The sequence below is a fragment of the Mytilus galloprovincialis genome, chromosome 2 (assembly GCF_965363235.1).
Source record: "Mytilus galloprovincialis chromosome 2, xbMytGall1.hap1.1, whole genome shotgun sequence".
Lineage (NCBI taxonomy): Eukaryota > Metazoa > Mollusca > Bivalvia > Mytilida > Mytilidae > Mytilus > Mytilus galloprovincialis.
In genome coordinates, this window is record NC_134839.1 from 103,288,486 (window position 1) to 103,305,750 (window position 17,265).

Here is a 17,265-nt window from a genome sequence, read left to right on the forward strand (position 1 = left end):
AAAGACAAGACCAATTGCCAATGTTGAATTGGTTTCTACTGATAATATCAAGACGTATACAGTACAATTCTTTAATGCAGATGGCACTGTGACAACTCGAAAGGTTTGTATAACTTACTCCAAATTACCAAGTTTTAACTGATCAATTTTAATTGATTCTTCTTTAAAAAGGAAATGTGACTGCTGTTTATGTGGAATATTAAACAAAATTTTTTTTTCAATGTTATGTTTCAAATGAGTATTTTTCTTTCGGTAGGTTAAAGTAGGCGAAATGGCTACAAGCATTGGAACCAAGCCTGATGTGAGAAAGGTAACTGTAACTATTACACCTGATGACAAAGAAGATTCTTACAGACCTGTACAGCTCCAACTAAGTGTCCATGCCTGTTTTGAAGTCAGTAAGTAATGAAAGGCAATAGTTACTTATTTGAAGATATATGTTTTGTATGGTGCTACAGTGGTATGGTGTAGATGTACTGCAGAGATCTTACATGTTCCATTTTGAAGTGAAAGTTCGCTCATGTTAATCGGTTTTATTTTTGTCAAAACCTGCTCGTTTTTGGTGTTTGATATGACCTTGTAACATAAGAGTTGTTTGTATTGAATAATGAATTTACCTTTTTTTTTTGTTTAGCTTCTACGCCTATTCCAAGTACAACAGCAGTCCCACAGAAACCGTCCTCAACAGTGGTCACTACAGCCGTGGTTTCACCAACACCTACAGCTACACCCACTATAATAAGTGAAGCTACTACAACATTGCAAGGTAAAGAATTTAAATTGTAATAATTTTCTAAATTGAAGTAGGGGGTTTAAGTTATATCTATGTAAAATACTACAAAAGCAGAATGACCCCTGAACTTAATTTTGTTCAATTAAAGAAATATATTCAAGGCAGGATATCAAAGATGTTACATTAGCTGAATAATGCTAACGAAAAAGGAAAGTAAATACATGTGTTAAATACTATTTTGCAAGTAGAAAAGATGATTCATGTGTTAATTATTAAATTGTCAAAAAACAGATAATACTGTTATTGAATGTTAACAAATTAATAATTTGTTTGATATGTTTGTATATTTAAACATTTTTGTTATAGGATCAACTGGTAAAATTGCAACAACAACGCCAGTTGTAGCTACAAGTCCTTCTCCTGGTATTTCAAGTGCAAGTAAGAATGAACATTGATTTACTTGTTATTTCATTTTTATTATGTTAATGAGACTCAAAATATATAATGTAATGGAAAATTCAATAAATGAAATGCAAATAATTTTTAAAGAATGGAAATGTTAATGCATGACTGTTTTCTATAGAATGAGTACAGTATTTTGTATAAGGTGGTTATAACAATGACATTTTTGGTTTGTAGAGATAGAAACAACTACGCCAATTTGTGAAGAAACAGATGGAATGGGTTCAATAACAACAATACCATCAACAGAAATTACATCTAATGACAAAAAGGCAGATATTGAAAATCTACGACCTTCATCTAAGACACCCTTTAAAAGCTCCGAAGGACACTTGGATATAGAGTACATGCCTTCAAAGACAAGACCAATTGCCAATGTTGAATTGGTTTCTACTGATAATATCAAGACGTATACAGTACAATTCTTTAATGCAGATGGCACTGTGACAACTCGAAAGGTTTGTATAACTTACTCCAAATTACCAAGTTTTAACTGATCTATTTTAATTGACTCTTCTTTAAAAAGGAAATGTGACTGCTGTTTATGTGGAATATTAAACAAAATTTTTTTTTCAATGTTATGTTTTAAATGAGTATTTTTCTTTCGGTAGGTTAAAGTAGGCGAAATGGCTACAAGCATTGGAACCAAGCCTGATGTGAGAAAGGTAACTGTAACTATTACACCTGATGACAAAGAAGATTCTTACAGACCTGTACAGCTCCAACTAAGCGTCCATGCATGTTTTGAAGTCAGTAAGTAATGAAAGGCAATAGTTACTTATTTGAAAAAAATATGTTTTGTATGGTGCTACAGTGGTATAGTGTAGATGTACTGCAGAGATCTTACATGTTCCATTTTGAAGTGAAAGTTCGCTCATGTTAATCGGTTTTATTTTTGTCAAAACCTGCTCGTTTTTGGTGTTTGATATGACCTTGTAACATAAGAGTTGTTTGTATTGAATAATGAATTAACCTTTTTTTTGTTTAGCTTCTACGCCTATTCCAAGTACAACAGCAGTCCCACAGAAACCGTCCTCAACAGTGGTCACTACAGCCGTGGTTTCACCCACACCTACAGCTACACCCACTATAATAAGTGAAGCTACTACAACATTGCAAGGTAAAGAATTTAAATTGTAATAATTTTCTAAATTGAAGTAGGGGGTTTAAGTTATATCTATGTAAAATACTACAAAAGCAGAATGACCCCTGAACTTAATTTTGTTCAATTAAAGAAATATATTCAAGGCAGCATATCAAAGATGTTACATTAGCTGAATAATGCTAACGAAAAAGGAAAGTAAATACATGTGTTAAATACTATTTTGCAAGTAGAAAAGATGATTCATGTGTTAATTATTAAATTGTCAAAAAACAGATAATACTGTTATTGAATGTTAACAAATTAATAATTTGTTTGATATGTTTGTATATTTAAACATTTTTGTTATAGGATCAACTGGTAAAATTGCAACAACAACGCCAGTTGTAGCTACAAGTCCTTCTCCTGGTATTTCAAGTGCAAGTAAGAATGAACATTGATTTATTTGTTGTTTCATTTTTATTATGTTAATGAGACTCAAAATATATAATGTAATGGAAAATTCAATAAATGAAATGCAAATAATTTTTAAAGAATGGAAATGTTAATGCATGACTGCTTTTTATAGAATGAGTACAGTATTTTGTATAAGGTGGTTATAACAATGACATTTTTGGTTTGTAGAGATAGAAACAACTACGCCAATTTGTGAAGAAACAGATGGAATGGGTTCAATAACAACAATACCATCAACAGAAATTACATCTAATGACAAAAAGGCAGATATTGAAAATCTACGACCTTCATCTAAGACACCCTTTAAAAGCTCCGAAGGACAATTGGTTATAGAGTACATGCCTTCAAAGACAAGACCAATTGCCAATGTTGAATTGGTTTCTACTGATAATATCAAGACGTATACAGTACAATTCTTTAATGCAGATGGCACTGTGACAACTCGAAAGGTTTGTATAACTTACTCCAAATTACCAAGTTTTAACTGATCTATTTTAATTGACTTTTCTTTAAAAAGGAAATGTGACTGCTGTTTATGTGGAATATTAAACAAATTTTTTTTTCAATGTTATGTTTTAAATGAGTATTTTTCTTTCGGTAGGTTAAAGTAGGCGACATGGCTACAAGCATTGGAACCAAGCCTGATGTGAGAAAGGTAACTGTAACTATTACACCTGATGACAAAGAAGATTCTTACAGACCTGTACAGCTCCAACTAAGCGTCCATGCATGTTTTGAAGTCAGTAAGTAATGAAAGGCAATAGTTACTTATTTGAAAAAAATATGTTTTGTATGGTGCTACAGTGGTATAGTGTAGATGTACTGCAGAGATCTTACATGTTCCATTTTGAAGTGAAAGTTCGCTCATGTTAATCGGTTTTATTTTTGTCAAAACCTGCTCGTTTTTGGTGTTTGATATGACCTTGTAACATAAGAGTTGTTTGTATTGAATAATGAATTAACCTTTTTTTTGTTTAGCTTCTACGCCTATTCCAAGTACAACAGCAGTCCCACAGAAACCGTCCTCAACAGTGGTCACTACAGCCGTGGTTTCACCCACACCTACAGCTACACCCACTATAATAAGTGAAGCTACTACAACATTGCAAGGTAAAGAATTTAAATTGTAATAATTTTCTAAATTGAAGTAGGGGGTTTAAGTTATATCTATGTAAAATACTACAAAAGCAGAATGACCCCTGAACTTAATTTTGTTCAATTAAAGAAATATATTCAAGGCAGCATATCAAAGATGTTACATTAGCTGAATAATGCTAACGAAAAAGGAAAGTAAATACATGTGTTAAATACTATTTTGCAAGTAGAAAAGATGATTCATGTGTTAATTATTAAATTGTCAAAAAACAGATAATACTGTTATTGAATGTTAACAAATTAATAATTTGTTTGATATGTTTGTATATTTAAACATTTTTGTTATAGGATCAACTGGTAAAATTGCAACAACAACGCCAGTTGTAGCTACAAGTCCTTCTCCTGGTATTTCAAGTGCAAGTAAGAATGAACATTGATTTATTTGTTGTTTCATTTTTATTATGTTAATGAGACTCAAAATATATAATGTAATGGAAAATTCAATAAATGAAATGCAAATAATTTTTAAAGAATGGAAATGTTAATGCATGACTGCTTTTTATAGAATGAGTACAGTATTTTGTATAAGGTGGTTATAACAATGACATTTTTGATTTGTAGAGATAGAAACAACTACGCCAATTTGTGAAGAAACAGATGGAATGGGTTCAATAACAACAATACCATCAACAGAAATTACATCTAATGACAAAAAGGCAGATATTGAAAATCTACGACCTTCATCTAAGACACCCTTTAAAAGCTCCGAAGGACAATTGGTTATAGAGTACATGCCTTCAAAGACAAGACCAATTGCCAATGTTGAATTGGTTTCTACTGATAATATCAAGACGTATACAGTACAATTCTTTAATGCAGATGGCACTGTGACAACTCGAAAGGTTTGTATAACTTACTCCAAATTACCAAGTTTTAACTGATCTATTTTAATTGACTCTTCTTTAAAAAGGAAATGTGACTGCTGTTTATGTGGAATATTAAACAAATTTTTTTTTCAATGTTATGTTTTAAATGAGTATTTTTCTTTCGGTAGGTTAAAGTAGGCGACATGGCTACAAGCATTGGAACCAAGCCTGATGTGAGAAAGGTAACTGTAACTATTACACCTGATGACAAAGAAGATTCTTACAGACCTGTACAGCTCCAACTAAGCGTCCATGCATGTTTTGAAGTCAGTAAGTAATGAAAGGCAATAGTTACTTATTTGAAAAAAATATGTTTTGTATGGTGCTACAGTGGTATAGTGTAGATGTACTGCAGAGATCTTACATGTTCCATTTTGAAGTGAAAGTTCGCTCATGTTAATCGGTTTTATTTTTGTCAAAACCTGCTCGTTTTTGGTGTTTGATATGACCTTGTAACATAAGAGTTGTTTGTATTGAATAATGAATTAACCTTTTTTTTGTTTAGCTTCTACGCCTATTCCAAGTACAACAGCAGTCCCACAGAAACCGTCCTCAACAGTGGTCACTACAGCCGTGGTTTCACCCACACCTACAGCTACACCCACTATAATAAGTGAAGCTACTACAACATTGCAAGGTAAAGAATTTAAATTGTAATAATTTTCTAAATTGAAGTAGGGGGTTTAAGTTATATCTATGTAAAATACTACAAAAGCAGAATGACCCCTGAACTTAATTTTGTTCAATTAAAGAAATATATTCAAGGCAGGATATCAAAGATGTTACATTAGCTGAATAATGCTAACGAAAAAGGAAAGTAAATACATGTGTTAAATACTATTTTGCAAGTAGAAAAGATGATTCATGTGTTAATTATTAAATTGTCAAAAAACAGATAATACTGTTATTGAATGTTAACAAATTAATAATTTGTTTGATATGTTTGTATATTTAAACATTTTTGTTATAGGATCAACTGGTAAAATTGCAACAACAACGCCAGTTGTAGCTACAAGTCCTTCTCCTGGTATTTCAAGTGCAAGTAAGAATGAACATTGATTTATTTGTTGTTTCATTTTTATTATGTTAATGAGACTCAAAATATATAATGTAATGGAAAATTCAATAAATGAAATGCAAATAATTTTTAAAGAATGGAAATGTTAATGCATGACTGTTTTTTATAGAATGAGTACAGTATTTTGTATAAGGTGGTTATAACAATGACATTTTTGGTTTGTAGAGATAGAAACAACTACGCCAATTTGTGAAGAAACAGATGGAATGGGTTCAATAACAACAATACCATCAACAGAAATTACATCTAATGACAAAAAGGCAGATATTGAAAATCTACGACCTTCATCTAAGACACCCTTTAAAAGCTCCGAAGGACAATTGGTTATAGAGTACATGCCTTCAAAGACAAGACCAATTGCCAATGTTGAATTGGTTTCTACTGATAATATCAAGACGTATACAGTACAATTCTTTAATGCAGATGGCACTGTGACAACTCGAAAGGTTTGTATAACTTACTCCAAATTACCAAGTTTTAACTGATCAATTTTAATTGATTCTTCTTTAAAAAGGAAATGTGACTGCTGTTTATGTGGAATATTAAACAAAATGTTTTTTTCAATGTTATGTTTCAAATGAGTATTGTTCTTTCGGTAGGTTAAAGTAGGCGAAATGGCTACAAGCATTGGAACCAAGCCTGATGTGAGAAAGGTAACTGTAACTATTACACCTGATGACAAAGAAGATTCTTACAGACCTGTACAGCTCCAACTAAGCGTCCATGCCTGTTTTGAAGTCAGTAAGTAATGAAAGGCAATAGTTACTTATTTGAAGATATATGTTTTGTATGGTGCAGTGGTATAGTGTAGATGTACTGCAGAGATCTTACATGTTCCATTTTGAAGTGAAAGTTCGTTCATGTTAATCGGTTTTTTTTTTGTCAAAACTTGTTCGTTTTTTTTGGTGTTTGATATGACCTTGTAACATAAGAGTTGTTTGTATTGAATAATGAATTTACCTTTTTTTTGTTTAGCTTCTACGCCTATTCCAAGTACAATAGCAGTTCCACAGAAACCGTCATCAACAGTGGTCACTACAGCCGTGGTTTCACCAACACCTACAGCTACACCCACTATAACAAGTGAAGCTACTACAACATTGCAAGGTAAAGAATTTAAATTGTAATAATTTTCTAAATTGAAGTAGGGGGTTTTAGTTATATCTATGAAAAATACTACAAAAGCAGAATGACCCCTGAACCTTATTGTGTTCAATTAAAAATATATATTCAAGGCAGCATATCAAAGATGTTACATTAGCTGAATAATGCTTATGAAAAAGGAAAGTAAATACATGTGTTCAATACTATTTTGCAAGTAGAAAAGATGATTCATGTGTTAATTATTAAATTGTCAAAAAACAGATAATACTGTTATTGAATGTTAACAAATTAATAATTTGTTTGATATGTTTGTATATTTAAACATTTTTGTTATAGGATCAACTGGTAAAATTGCAACAACAACGCCAGTTGTAGCTACAAGTCCTTCTCCTGGTATTTCAAGTGCAAGTAAGAATGAACATTGATTTATTTGTTGTTTCATTTTTATTATGTTAATGAGACTCAAAATATATAGTGTAATGGAAAATTCAATAAATGAAATGCAAATAATTTTTAAAGAATGGAAATGTTAATGCATGACTGTTTTTTATAGAATGAGTACAGTATTTTGTATAAGGTGGTTATAACAATGACATTTTTGGTTTGTAGAGATAGAAACAACTACGCCAATTTGTGAAGAAACAGATGGAATGGGTTCAATAACAACAATACCATCAACAGAAATTACATCTAATGACAAAAAGGCAGATATTGAAAATCTACGACCTTCATCTAAGACACCCTTTAAAAGCTCCGAAGGACAATTGGTTATAGAGTACATGCCTTCAAAGACAAGACCAATTGCCAATGTTGAATTGGTTTCTACTGATAATATCAAGACGTATACAGTACAATTCTTTAATGCAGATGGCACTGTGACAACTCGAAAGGTTTGTATAACTTCCTCCAAATTACCAAGTTTTAACTGATCAATTTTAATTGATTCTTCTTTAAAAAGGAAATGTGACTGCTGTTTATGTGGAATATTAAACAAAATTTTTTTTTCAATGTTATGTTTCAAATGAGTATTTTTCTTTCGGTAGGTTAAAGTAGGCGAAATGGCTACAAGCATTGGAACCAAGCCTGATGTGAGAAAGGTAACTGTAACTATTACACCTGATGACAAAGAAGATTCTTACAGCCCTGTACAGCTCCAACTAAGCGTCCATGCCTGTTTTGAAGTCAGTAAGTAAAAAAGAGACATAGGTAATTTTATTGCGGAATAAAATTGAGAATGTCAAAGAGACAACAACCGACCATAGAACAGACACCTGCTGAAGGCCACCAATAGGTCTTCAATGCAACAAGAAATCCCTGCACCTGGTGGTGTTCTTCAGCTGGCTCCTAAACAACTACATATACTAGTTCAGTGATAATGAATGCTATACTAAACTCCAAATTGTACACAAGAAACTAAAAAAATTACAAGACTAACAAAGGCTAGAGGCTCCTGACTTGGGACAGGCGCAAAAATGCGGCGGGGTTAAACATTTTTGAAATACTACTTTTTTCCTAAAGAAAGTGTCTCTCAGTAATTTAAAAATCACATAGTCTATTTTTTCTGTTAAATATAGTGGTGTGTCTTGTTGAAATAGAAACCACAGGTACAAAAATAAGTATGGTAAATCAGTATACAAGGTCGTAGTCAATAAACTGTCATTCAAAGGATGTTTTAAATGTTCTTGTCTGAAATCGTTAAATACTGTTCATATATTGTTTGTATCATTCTGTCAGTTTCCACGACTATTCCAAGTACTATATCAGTTCCACAGACACCGTCTTCAGCAGTTATTACTACAGCCGTGGTTTCACCCACACCTACAGCTACACCTGAATTTATAACTGAAACTACTCAAACAATTAAAGGTATTTTTTTCATAAAATCTTAATAGTTTTATTGGCATTTTCGGAAAGATGTTTTTACCTTGTAGCTGCCTTAAGCTTTATTTAAGTGAATGATTACTAATCAAAATGATAATCATTAATGCTAAACATTTTACAAGGATATTTAAGAAAGACATTTAATCTTGCAACATTGTGGAATAATATGATGTGAAAACAGGTGAAAATTATTCAGTTAATTGTTCTGTCTTATTTGACTTTTTGAATAATTATTTTTCAGTAACAAGTGAAAAAGTTACAACACCAACTCTAGTGTCAACGACAAGTCCATCTCCTAGACTTTCAATTACTTGTAAGTTTGATTTTTTAAAGGTTTGTTGTACTATTTGTTTGTTTTATTTTGGCACGATTACAACATAATTGCTAAAACGTTTTCAACAGGAGACACTTAGCCTGCCAGTACACAGGACCATGCTCCTTTTTGAGTTAATGCAATTTCTTGATTTAGTTGTTTTATATTCCTTTATTTGTATTGTCTTAATGAAGTTATGAGAGTTTAACATACGTGAATTACTGTTGTTTTGTATTTATGAATGAAACTCGAGTTACTTTTCTCTTTTCACAGTGTTTATGCATGACTTATAATGCTAGTTTGATAAGTGGTTACATGCTGATATATTTCTTCTGTAGCAATAGAGACAACAACCCCCATTTGTGAAGAAACAGATGGAATGGATTCAATAACAACAATACCTTCAACTGAAATTACAACAAATGACAAGAAAGGAGAAATTGAAAATCTACGACCTTCCTCTAAGACACCATTTAAAAGTTCTGAGGAAAAACTAGTTATAGAATACGTGCCTTCGAAGACAAGACCAATAGCCAATGTTGAACTGGTTTCTACTGATAATGTCAAGACTTATACAGTGCAATTCTTTAATGCAGATGGAACCGTGACAACAAGAAAGGTTAGTATGACTCCCACAAAGTCAATAAGATAAATGGTTTTCAGTTTACTCTATCTTCATCAATAAGAATATTCAATTGCTGCTTATATGGTCATTGAAACTTAAATACTGTTGCCTTGAAAATATATAAACTTCTATTTTTCTGTTTTGTAGGTAAAAGTTGGCGAAAAGGCCATAAATGTTGGAACTAAACCTGACGTGAGAAAAGTGAATGTAATTATCACACCGGATGACAAAGAAGATTCTTACAAACCTGTACAGCTACAATTGAGTGTCCATGCTTGTTTTGAAGTCAGTAAGTAAAGAAGAGACATAAGTGTTTTAACTGCAGAAGTATATCTCATTAATTCAACAATCACATAATCTACTTTTTCTGTATAATATCTTGGCGTACCTTTTTAAATAAACCATAGGTACAAAAATAAGTATGATAAATAAATATACAAGGTCGTAGTCGAAAAACTGTCATCCAAAGGATGTTTGAAATGTTCTCGTCTGAAATCGTTGAAAACTGTTCACATATTGTTTGTATCATTTTGTCAGTTTCCACGACTATTCCAAGTACAACAACAGTTCCACAGACACCGTCTTCAGCAGTAATTACTAAAGCCGTGGTTTCACCCACACCTACAGCTACACCTGAAATTATAACTGAAACTACTGAAACAATTAAAGGTATTTTAAAAAAAAAATCTTTATAGTTTTATTGGCATTTTCTGAAAGATGTTAATAGCTGCCTTGAGCTTTATTTAAGTGAATGATTACTAATCAAAATGATGATCATTAATGTTAAACATTTTACAAGGATATTTAAGAAAGACATTTAATCTTGCAACATTGTTGAATAATATGATGTGAAAACAGGTGAAAAGTATTCAGTTAATTGTTCTGTCTTATTTGACTTTTTGAATAATTATTTTTCAGTAACAAGTGAAAAAGTTACAACACCAACTCTAGTGTCAACGACAAGTCCATCTCCTGGAATTTCAATTACTTGTAAGTTTGATTTTTTAAAGGTTTGTTGTACTATTTGTTTGTTTTATTTTGGCACGATTACAACATAATTGCTAAAACGTTTTCAACAGGAGAAACTTAGCCTGCCAGTACACAGGACCATGCTCCTTTTTGAGTTAATGCAATTCCCTCATTTAGTTGTTTTATATTCCTTTATTTGTATTGTTTTAATGAAGTTATGAGAGTTTAACATACGTTAATTACTGTTGTTTTGTATTTATGAATGAAACTCGAGTTACTTTTCTCTTTTCACAGTGTTTATGCATGAATTATAATGCTAGTTTGATAAGTGGTTACATGCTGATATATTTCTTCTGTAGCAATAGAGACAACAACCCCAGTTTGTGAAGAAACAGATGGAATGGATTCAATAACAACAATACCTTCAACTGAAATTACAACAAATGACAAGAAAGGAGAAATTGAAAATCTGCGACCTTCCTCTAAGACACCATTTAAAAGTTCTGAGGAAAAACTAGTTATTGAATACGTGCCTTTGAAGACAAGACCAATAGCCAATGTTGAACTGGTTTCTACTGATAATGTCAAGACTTATACAGTGCAATTCTTTAATGCAGATGGAACCGTGACAACAAGAAAGGTTAGTATGACTCCCACAAAGTCAATAAGATAAATGGTTTTCAGTTTACTCTATCTTCATCAATAAGAAGATTCAATTGCTGCTTATATGGTCATTGAAACTTAAATACTGTTGCCTTGAAAATATATAAACTTCTATTTTTCTGTTTTGTAGGTGAAAGTTGGCGAAAAGGCCATAAGTGTTGGAACTAAACCTGACGTGAGAAAAGTGAATGTAATTATCACACCGGATGACAAAGAAGATTCTTACAAACCTATACAGCTACAATTGAGTGTCCATGCTTGTTTTGAAGTCAGTAAGTAAAGAAGAGACATAAGTGTTTTAACTGCAGAAGTGTATCTCATTAATTCAACAATCACATAGTCTACTTTTTCTGTATAATATCTTGGCGTACCTTTTTAAATAAACCATAGGTACGAAAATAAGTATGATTAATAAATATACAAGGTCGTAGTCGAAAAACTGTCATCCAAAGGATGTTTGAAATGTTCTCGTCTGAAATCGTTGAAAACTGTTCACATATTGTTTGTATCATTTTGTCAGTTTCCACGACTATTCCAAGTACAACAACAGTTCCACAGACACCGTCTTCAGCAGTAATTACTACAGCCGTGGTTTCACCCACACCTACAGCTACACATGAAATTATAACTGAAACTACTCAAACAATTAAAGGTATTTTTTTCAAAAAATCTTTATAGTTTTATTGGCATTTTCTGAAAGATGGTAATAGCTGCCTTGAGCTTTATTTAAGTGAATGATTAGTAATCAAAATGATGATCATTAATGTTAAACATTTGACAAGGATATTTAAGAAAGACATTTAATCTTGCAACATTGTTGAATAATATGATGTGAAAACAGGTGAAAAGTATTCAGTTAATTGTTCTGTCTTATTTGACTTTTTGAATAATTATTTTTCAGTAACAAGTGAAAAAGTTACAACACCAACTCTAGTGTCAACGACAAGTCCATCTCCTGGAATTTCAATTACTTGTAAGTTTGATTGTTAAAGGTTTGTTGTACTATTTGTTTGTTTTATTTTGGCACGATTACAACATAATTGCTAAAACGTTTTCAACAGGAGACACCTAGCCTGCCAGTACACAGGACCATGCTCCTTTTTGAGTTAATGCAATTCCCTCATTTAGTTGTTTTATATTCCTTTATTTGTATTGTCTTAATGAAGTTATGAGAGTTTAACATACGTGAATTACTGTTGTTTTGTATTTATGAATGAAACTCGAGTTACTTTTCTCTTTTCACAGTGTTTATGCATGATTTATAATGCTAGTTTGATAAGTGGTTACATGCTGATATATTTCTTCTGTAGCAATAGAGACAACAACCCCCATTTGTGAAGAAACAGATGGAATGGATTCAATAACAACAATACCTTCAACTGAAATTACAACAAATGACAAGAAAGGAGAAATTGAAAATCTGCGACCTTCCTCTAAGACACCATTTAAAAGTTTTGAGGAAAAACTAGTTATAGAATACGTGCCTTCGAAGACAAGACCAATAGCCAATGTTGAACTGGTTTCTACTGATAATGTCAAGACTTATACAGTGCAATTTTTTAATGCAGATGGAACCGTGACAACAAGAAAGGTTAGTATGACTCCCACAAAATCAATAAGATAAATGGTTTTCAGTTTACTCTATCTTCATCAATAAGAAGATTCAATTGCTGCTTATATGGTCATTGAAACTTAAATACTGTTGCCTTGAAAATATATAAACTTCTATTTTTCTGTTTTGTAGGTGAAAGTTGGCGAAAAGGCCATAAGTGTTGGAACTAAACCTGACGTGAGAAAAGTGAATGTAATAATCACACCGGATGACAAAGAAGATTCTTACAAACCTGTACACCTACAATTGAGTGTCCATGCTTGTTTTGAAGTCAGTAAGTAAAGAAGAGACATAAGTGTTTTAACTGCAGAAGTATATCTCATTAATTCAACAATCACATAGTCTACTTTTTCTGTATAATATCTTGGCGTACCTTTTTAAATAAACCATAGGTACAAAAATAAGTATGATAAATAAATATACAAGGTCGTAGTCGAAAAACTGTCATCCAAAGGATGTTTGAAATGTTCTCGTCTGAAATCGTTGAAAACTGTTCACATATTGTTTGTATCATTTTGTCAGTTTCCACGACTATTCCAAGTACAACAACAGTTCCACAGACACCGTCTTCAGCAGTAATTACTACAGCCGTGGTTTCACCCACACCTACAGCTACACCTGAAATTATAACTGAAACTACTCAAACAATTAAAGGTATTTTTTTCAAAAAATCTTTATAGTTTTATTGGCATTTTCTGAAAGATGTTAATAGCTGCCTTGAGCTTTATTTAAGTGAATGATTACTAATCAAAATGATGATCATTAATGTTAAACATTTTACAAGGATATTTAGGAAAGACATTTAATCTTGCAACATTGTTGAATAATATGATGTGAAAACAGGTGAAAAGTATTCAGTTAATTGTTCTGTCTTATTTGACTTTTTGAATAATTATTTTTCAGTAACAAGTGAAAAAGTTACAACACCAACTCTAGTGTCAACGACAAGTCCATCTCCTGGAATTTCAATTACTTGTAAGTTTGATTTTTTAAAGGTTTGTTGTACTATTTGTTTGTTTTATTTTGGCACGATTACAACATAATTGCTAAAACGTTTTCAACAGGAGACACTTAGCCTGCCAGTACACAGGACCATGCTCCTTTTTGAGTTAATGCAATTCCCTCATTTAGTTGTTTTATATTCCTTTATTTGTATTGTCTTAATGAAGTTATGAGAGTTTAACATACGTGAATTACTGTTGTTTTGTATTTATGAATGAAACTCGAGTTACTTTTCTCTTTTCACAGTGTTTATGCATGATTTATAATGCTAGTTTGATAAGTGGTTACATGCTGATATATTTCTTCTGTAGCAATAGAGACAACAACCCCCATTTGTGAAGAAACAGATGGAATGGATTCAATAACAACAATACCTTCAACTGAAATTACAACAAATGACAAGAAAGGAGAAATTGAAAATCTGCGACCTTCCTCTAAGACACCATTTAAAAGTTCTGAGGAAAAACTAGTTATAGAATACGTGCCTTCGAAGACAAGACCAATAGCGAATGTTGAACTGGTTTCTACTGATAATGTCAAGACTTATACAGTGCAACTCTTTAATGCAGATGGAACCGTGACAACAAGAAAGGTTAGTATGACTCCCACAAAGTCAATAAGATAAATGGTTTTCAGTTTACTCTATCTTCATCAATAAGAAGATTCAATTGCTGCTTATATGGTCATTGAAACTTAAATACTGTTGCCTTGAAAATATATAAACTTCTATTTTTCTGTTTTGTAGGTGAAAGTTGGCGAAAAGGCCATAAGTGTTGGAACTAAACCTGACGTGAGAAAAGTGAATGTAATAATCACACCGGATGACAAAGAAGATTCTTACAAACCTGTACAGCTACAATTGAGTGTCCATGCTTGTTTTGAAGTCAGTAAGTAAAGAAGAGACATAAGTGTTTTAACTGCAGAAGTATATCTCATTAATTCAACAATCACATAGTCTACTTTTTCTGTATAATATCTTGGCGTACCTTTTTAAATAAACCATAGGTACAAAAATAAGTATGATGAATAAATATACAAGGTCGTAGTCGAAAAACTGTCATCCAAAGGATGTTTGAAATGTTCTCGTCTGAAATCGTTGAAAACTGTTCACATATTGTTTGTATCATTTTGTCAGTTTCCACGACTATTCCAAGTACAACAACAGTTCCACAGACACCGTCTTCAGCAGTAATTACTACAGCCGTGGTTTCACCCACACCTACAGCTACACCTGAAATTATAACTGAAACTACTCAAACAATTAAAGGTATTTTTTTCAAAAAATCTTTATAGTTTTATTGGCATTTTCTGAAAGATGTTAATAGCAGCCTTGAGCTTTATTTAAGTGAATGATTACTAATCAAAATGATGATCATTAATGTTAAACATTTTACAAGGATATTTAAGAAAGACATTTAATCTTGCAACATTGTTGAATAATATGATGTGAAAACAGGTGAAAAGTATTCAGTTAATTGTTCTGTCTTATTTGACTTTTTGAATAATTATTTTTCAGTAACAAGTGAAAAAGTTACAACACCAACTCTAGTGTCAACGACAAGTCCATCTCCTGGAATTTCAATTACTTGTAAGTTTGATTTTTTAAAGGTTTGTTGTACTGTTTGTTTGTTTTATTTTGGCAAGATTACAACATAATTGCTAAAACGTTTTCAACAGGAGACACTTAGCCTGCCAGTACACAGGACCATGCTCCTTTTTGAGTTAATGCAATTCCCTCATTTAGTTGTTTTATATTCCTTTATTTGTATTGTCTTAATGCAGTTATGAGAGTTTAACATACGTGAATTACTGTTGTTTTGTATTTATGAATGAAACTCGAGTTACTTTTCTATTTTCACAGTGTTTATGCATGACTTATAATGCTAGTTTGATAAGTGGTTACATGCTGATATATTTCTTATGTAGCAATAGAGACAACAACCCCCATTTGTGAAGAAACAGATGGAATGGATTCAATAACAACAATACCTTCAACTGAAATTACAACAAATGACAAGAAAGGAGAAATTGAAAATCTGCGACCTTCCTCTAAGACACCATTTAAAAGTTCTGAGGAAAAACTAGTTATAGAATACGTGCCTTCGAAGACAAGACCAATAGCCAATGTTGAACTGGTTTCTACTGATAATGTCAAGACTTATACAGTGCAATTCTTTAATGCAGATGGAACCGTGACAACAAGAAAGGTTAGTATGACTCCCACAAAGTCAATAAGATAAATGGTTTTCAGTTTACTCTATCTTCATCAATAAGAAGATTCAATTGCTGCTTATATGGTCATTGAAACTTAAATACTGTTGCCTTGAAAATATATAAACTTCTATTTTTCTGTTTTGTAGGTGAAAGTTGGCGAAAAGGCCATAAGTGTTGGAACTAAACCTGACGTGAGAAAAGTGAATGTAATAATCACACCGGATGACAAAGAAGATTCTTACAAACCTGTACAGCTACAATTGAGTGTCCATGCTTGTTTTGAAGTCAGTAAGTAAAGAAGAGACATAAGTGTTTTAACTGCAGAAGTATATCTCATTAATTCAACAATCACATAGTCTACTTTTCTGTATAATATCTTGGCGTACCTTTTTAAATAAACCATAGGTACAAAAATAAGTATGATAAATAAATATACAAGGTCGTAGTCGAAAAACTGTCATCCAAAGGATGTTTGAAATGTTCTCGTCTGAAATCGTTGAAAACTGTTCACATATTGTTTGTATCATTTTGTCAGTTTCCACCACTATTCCAAGTACAACAACAGTTCCACAGACACCGTCTTCAGCAGTAATTACTACAGCTGTGGTTTCACCCACACCTACAGCTACACCTGAAATTATAACTGAAACTACTCAAACAATTAAAGGTATTTTTTTCAAAAAATCTTTATAGTTTTATTGGCATTTTCTGAAAGATGTTAATAGCTGCCTTGAGCTTTATTTAAGTGAATGATTACTAATCAAAATGATGATCATTAATGTTAAACATTTTACAAGGATATTTAAGAAAGACATTTAATCTTGCAACATTGTTGAATAATATGATGTGAAAACAGGTGAAAAGTATTCAGTTAATTGTTCTGTCTTATTTGACTTTTTGAATAATTATTTTTCAGTAACAAGTGAAAAAGTTACAACACCAACTCTAGTGTCAACGACAAGTCCATCTCCTGGAATTTCAATTACTTGTAAGTTTGATTTTTTAAAGGTTTGTTGTACTGTTTGTTTGT

General features: G+C 31.9%; 4 protein-coding genes across 4 annotated transcripts in view; all 4 read left to right on the plus strand.

Annotated features, from left to right (window-relative positions):
- LOC143065198 (uncharacterized) overlaps positions 1–17,265 on the plus strand; it is a 280,683-nt gene that overhangs the window by 139,112 nt on the left and 124,306 nt on the right. The gene's annotated exons all lie outside the window — the stretch shown is intronic.
- On the plus strand, positions 1,956–7,381 carry LOC143061956 (uncharacterized). The gene is made up of 15 exons (XM_076233814.1): positions 1,956–1,962; positions 2,184–2,315; positions 2,649–2,720; positions 2,922–3,202; positions 3,355–3,496; positions 3,732–3,863; positions 4,197–4,268; positions 4,470–4,750; positions 4,903–5,044; positions 5,280–5,411; positions 5,745–5,816; positions 6,018–6,298; positions 6,452–6,593; positions 6,828–6,959; positions 7,293–7,381. The coding sequence occupies exons 1-15, from the start codon at positions 1,956–1,958 to the stop codon at positions 7,379–7,381; spliced, it is 2,109 nt and encodes a 702-aa protein (XP_076089929.1).
- LOC143065201 (uncharacterized) lies at positions 7,572–8,736 on the plus strand. The gene is made up of 2 exons (XM_076238621.1): positions 7,572–7,846; positions 8,000–8,736. The coding sequence occupies exons 1-2, from the start codon at positions 7,607–7,609 to the stop codon at positions 8,147–8,149; spliced, it is 390 nt and encodes a 129-aa protein (XP_076094736.1). The 5' UTR covers positions 7,572–7,606; the 3' UTR covers positions 8,150–8,736.
- Positions 8,633–16,532, plus strand: LOC143061957 (uncharacterized). The gene is made up of 20 exons (XM_076233815.1): positions 8,633–8,822; positions 9,079–9,150; positions 9,489–9,769; positions 9,923–10,064; positions 10,313–10,444; positions 10,694–10,765; positions 11,104–11,384; positions 11,538–11,679; positions 11,928–12,059; positions 12,309–12,380; positions 12,718–12,998; positions 13,152–13,293; positions 13,446–13,673; positions 13,923–13,994; positions 14,333–14,613; positions 14,767–14,908; positions 15,157–15,288; positions 15,538–15,609; positions 15,948–16,228; positions 16,382–16,532. The coding sequence occupies exons 1-20, from the start codon at positions 8,633–8,635 to the stop codon at positions 16,529–16,531; spliced, it is 3,297 nt and encodes a 1,098-aa protein (XP_076089930.1). The 3' UTR covers position 16,532.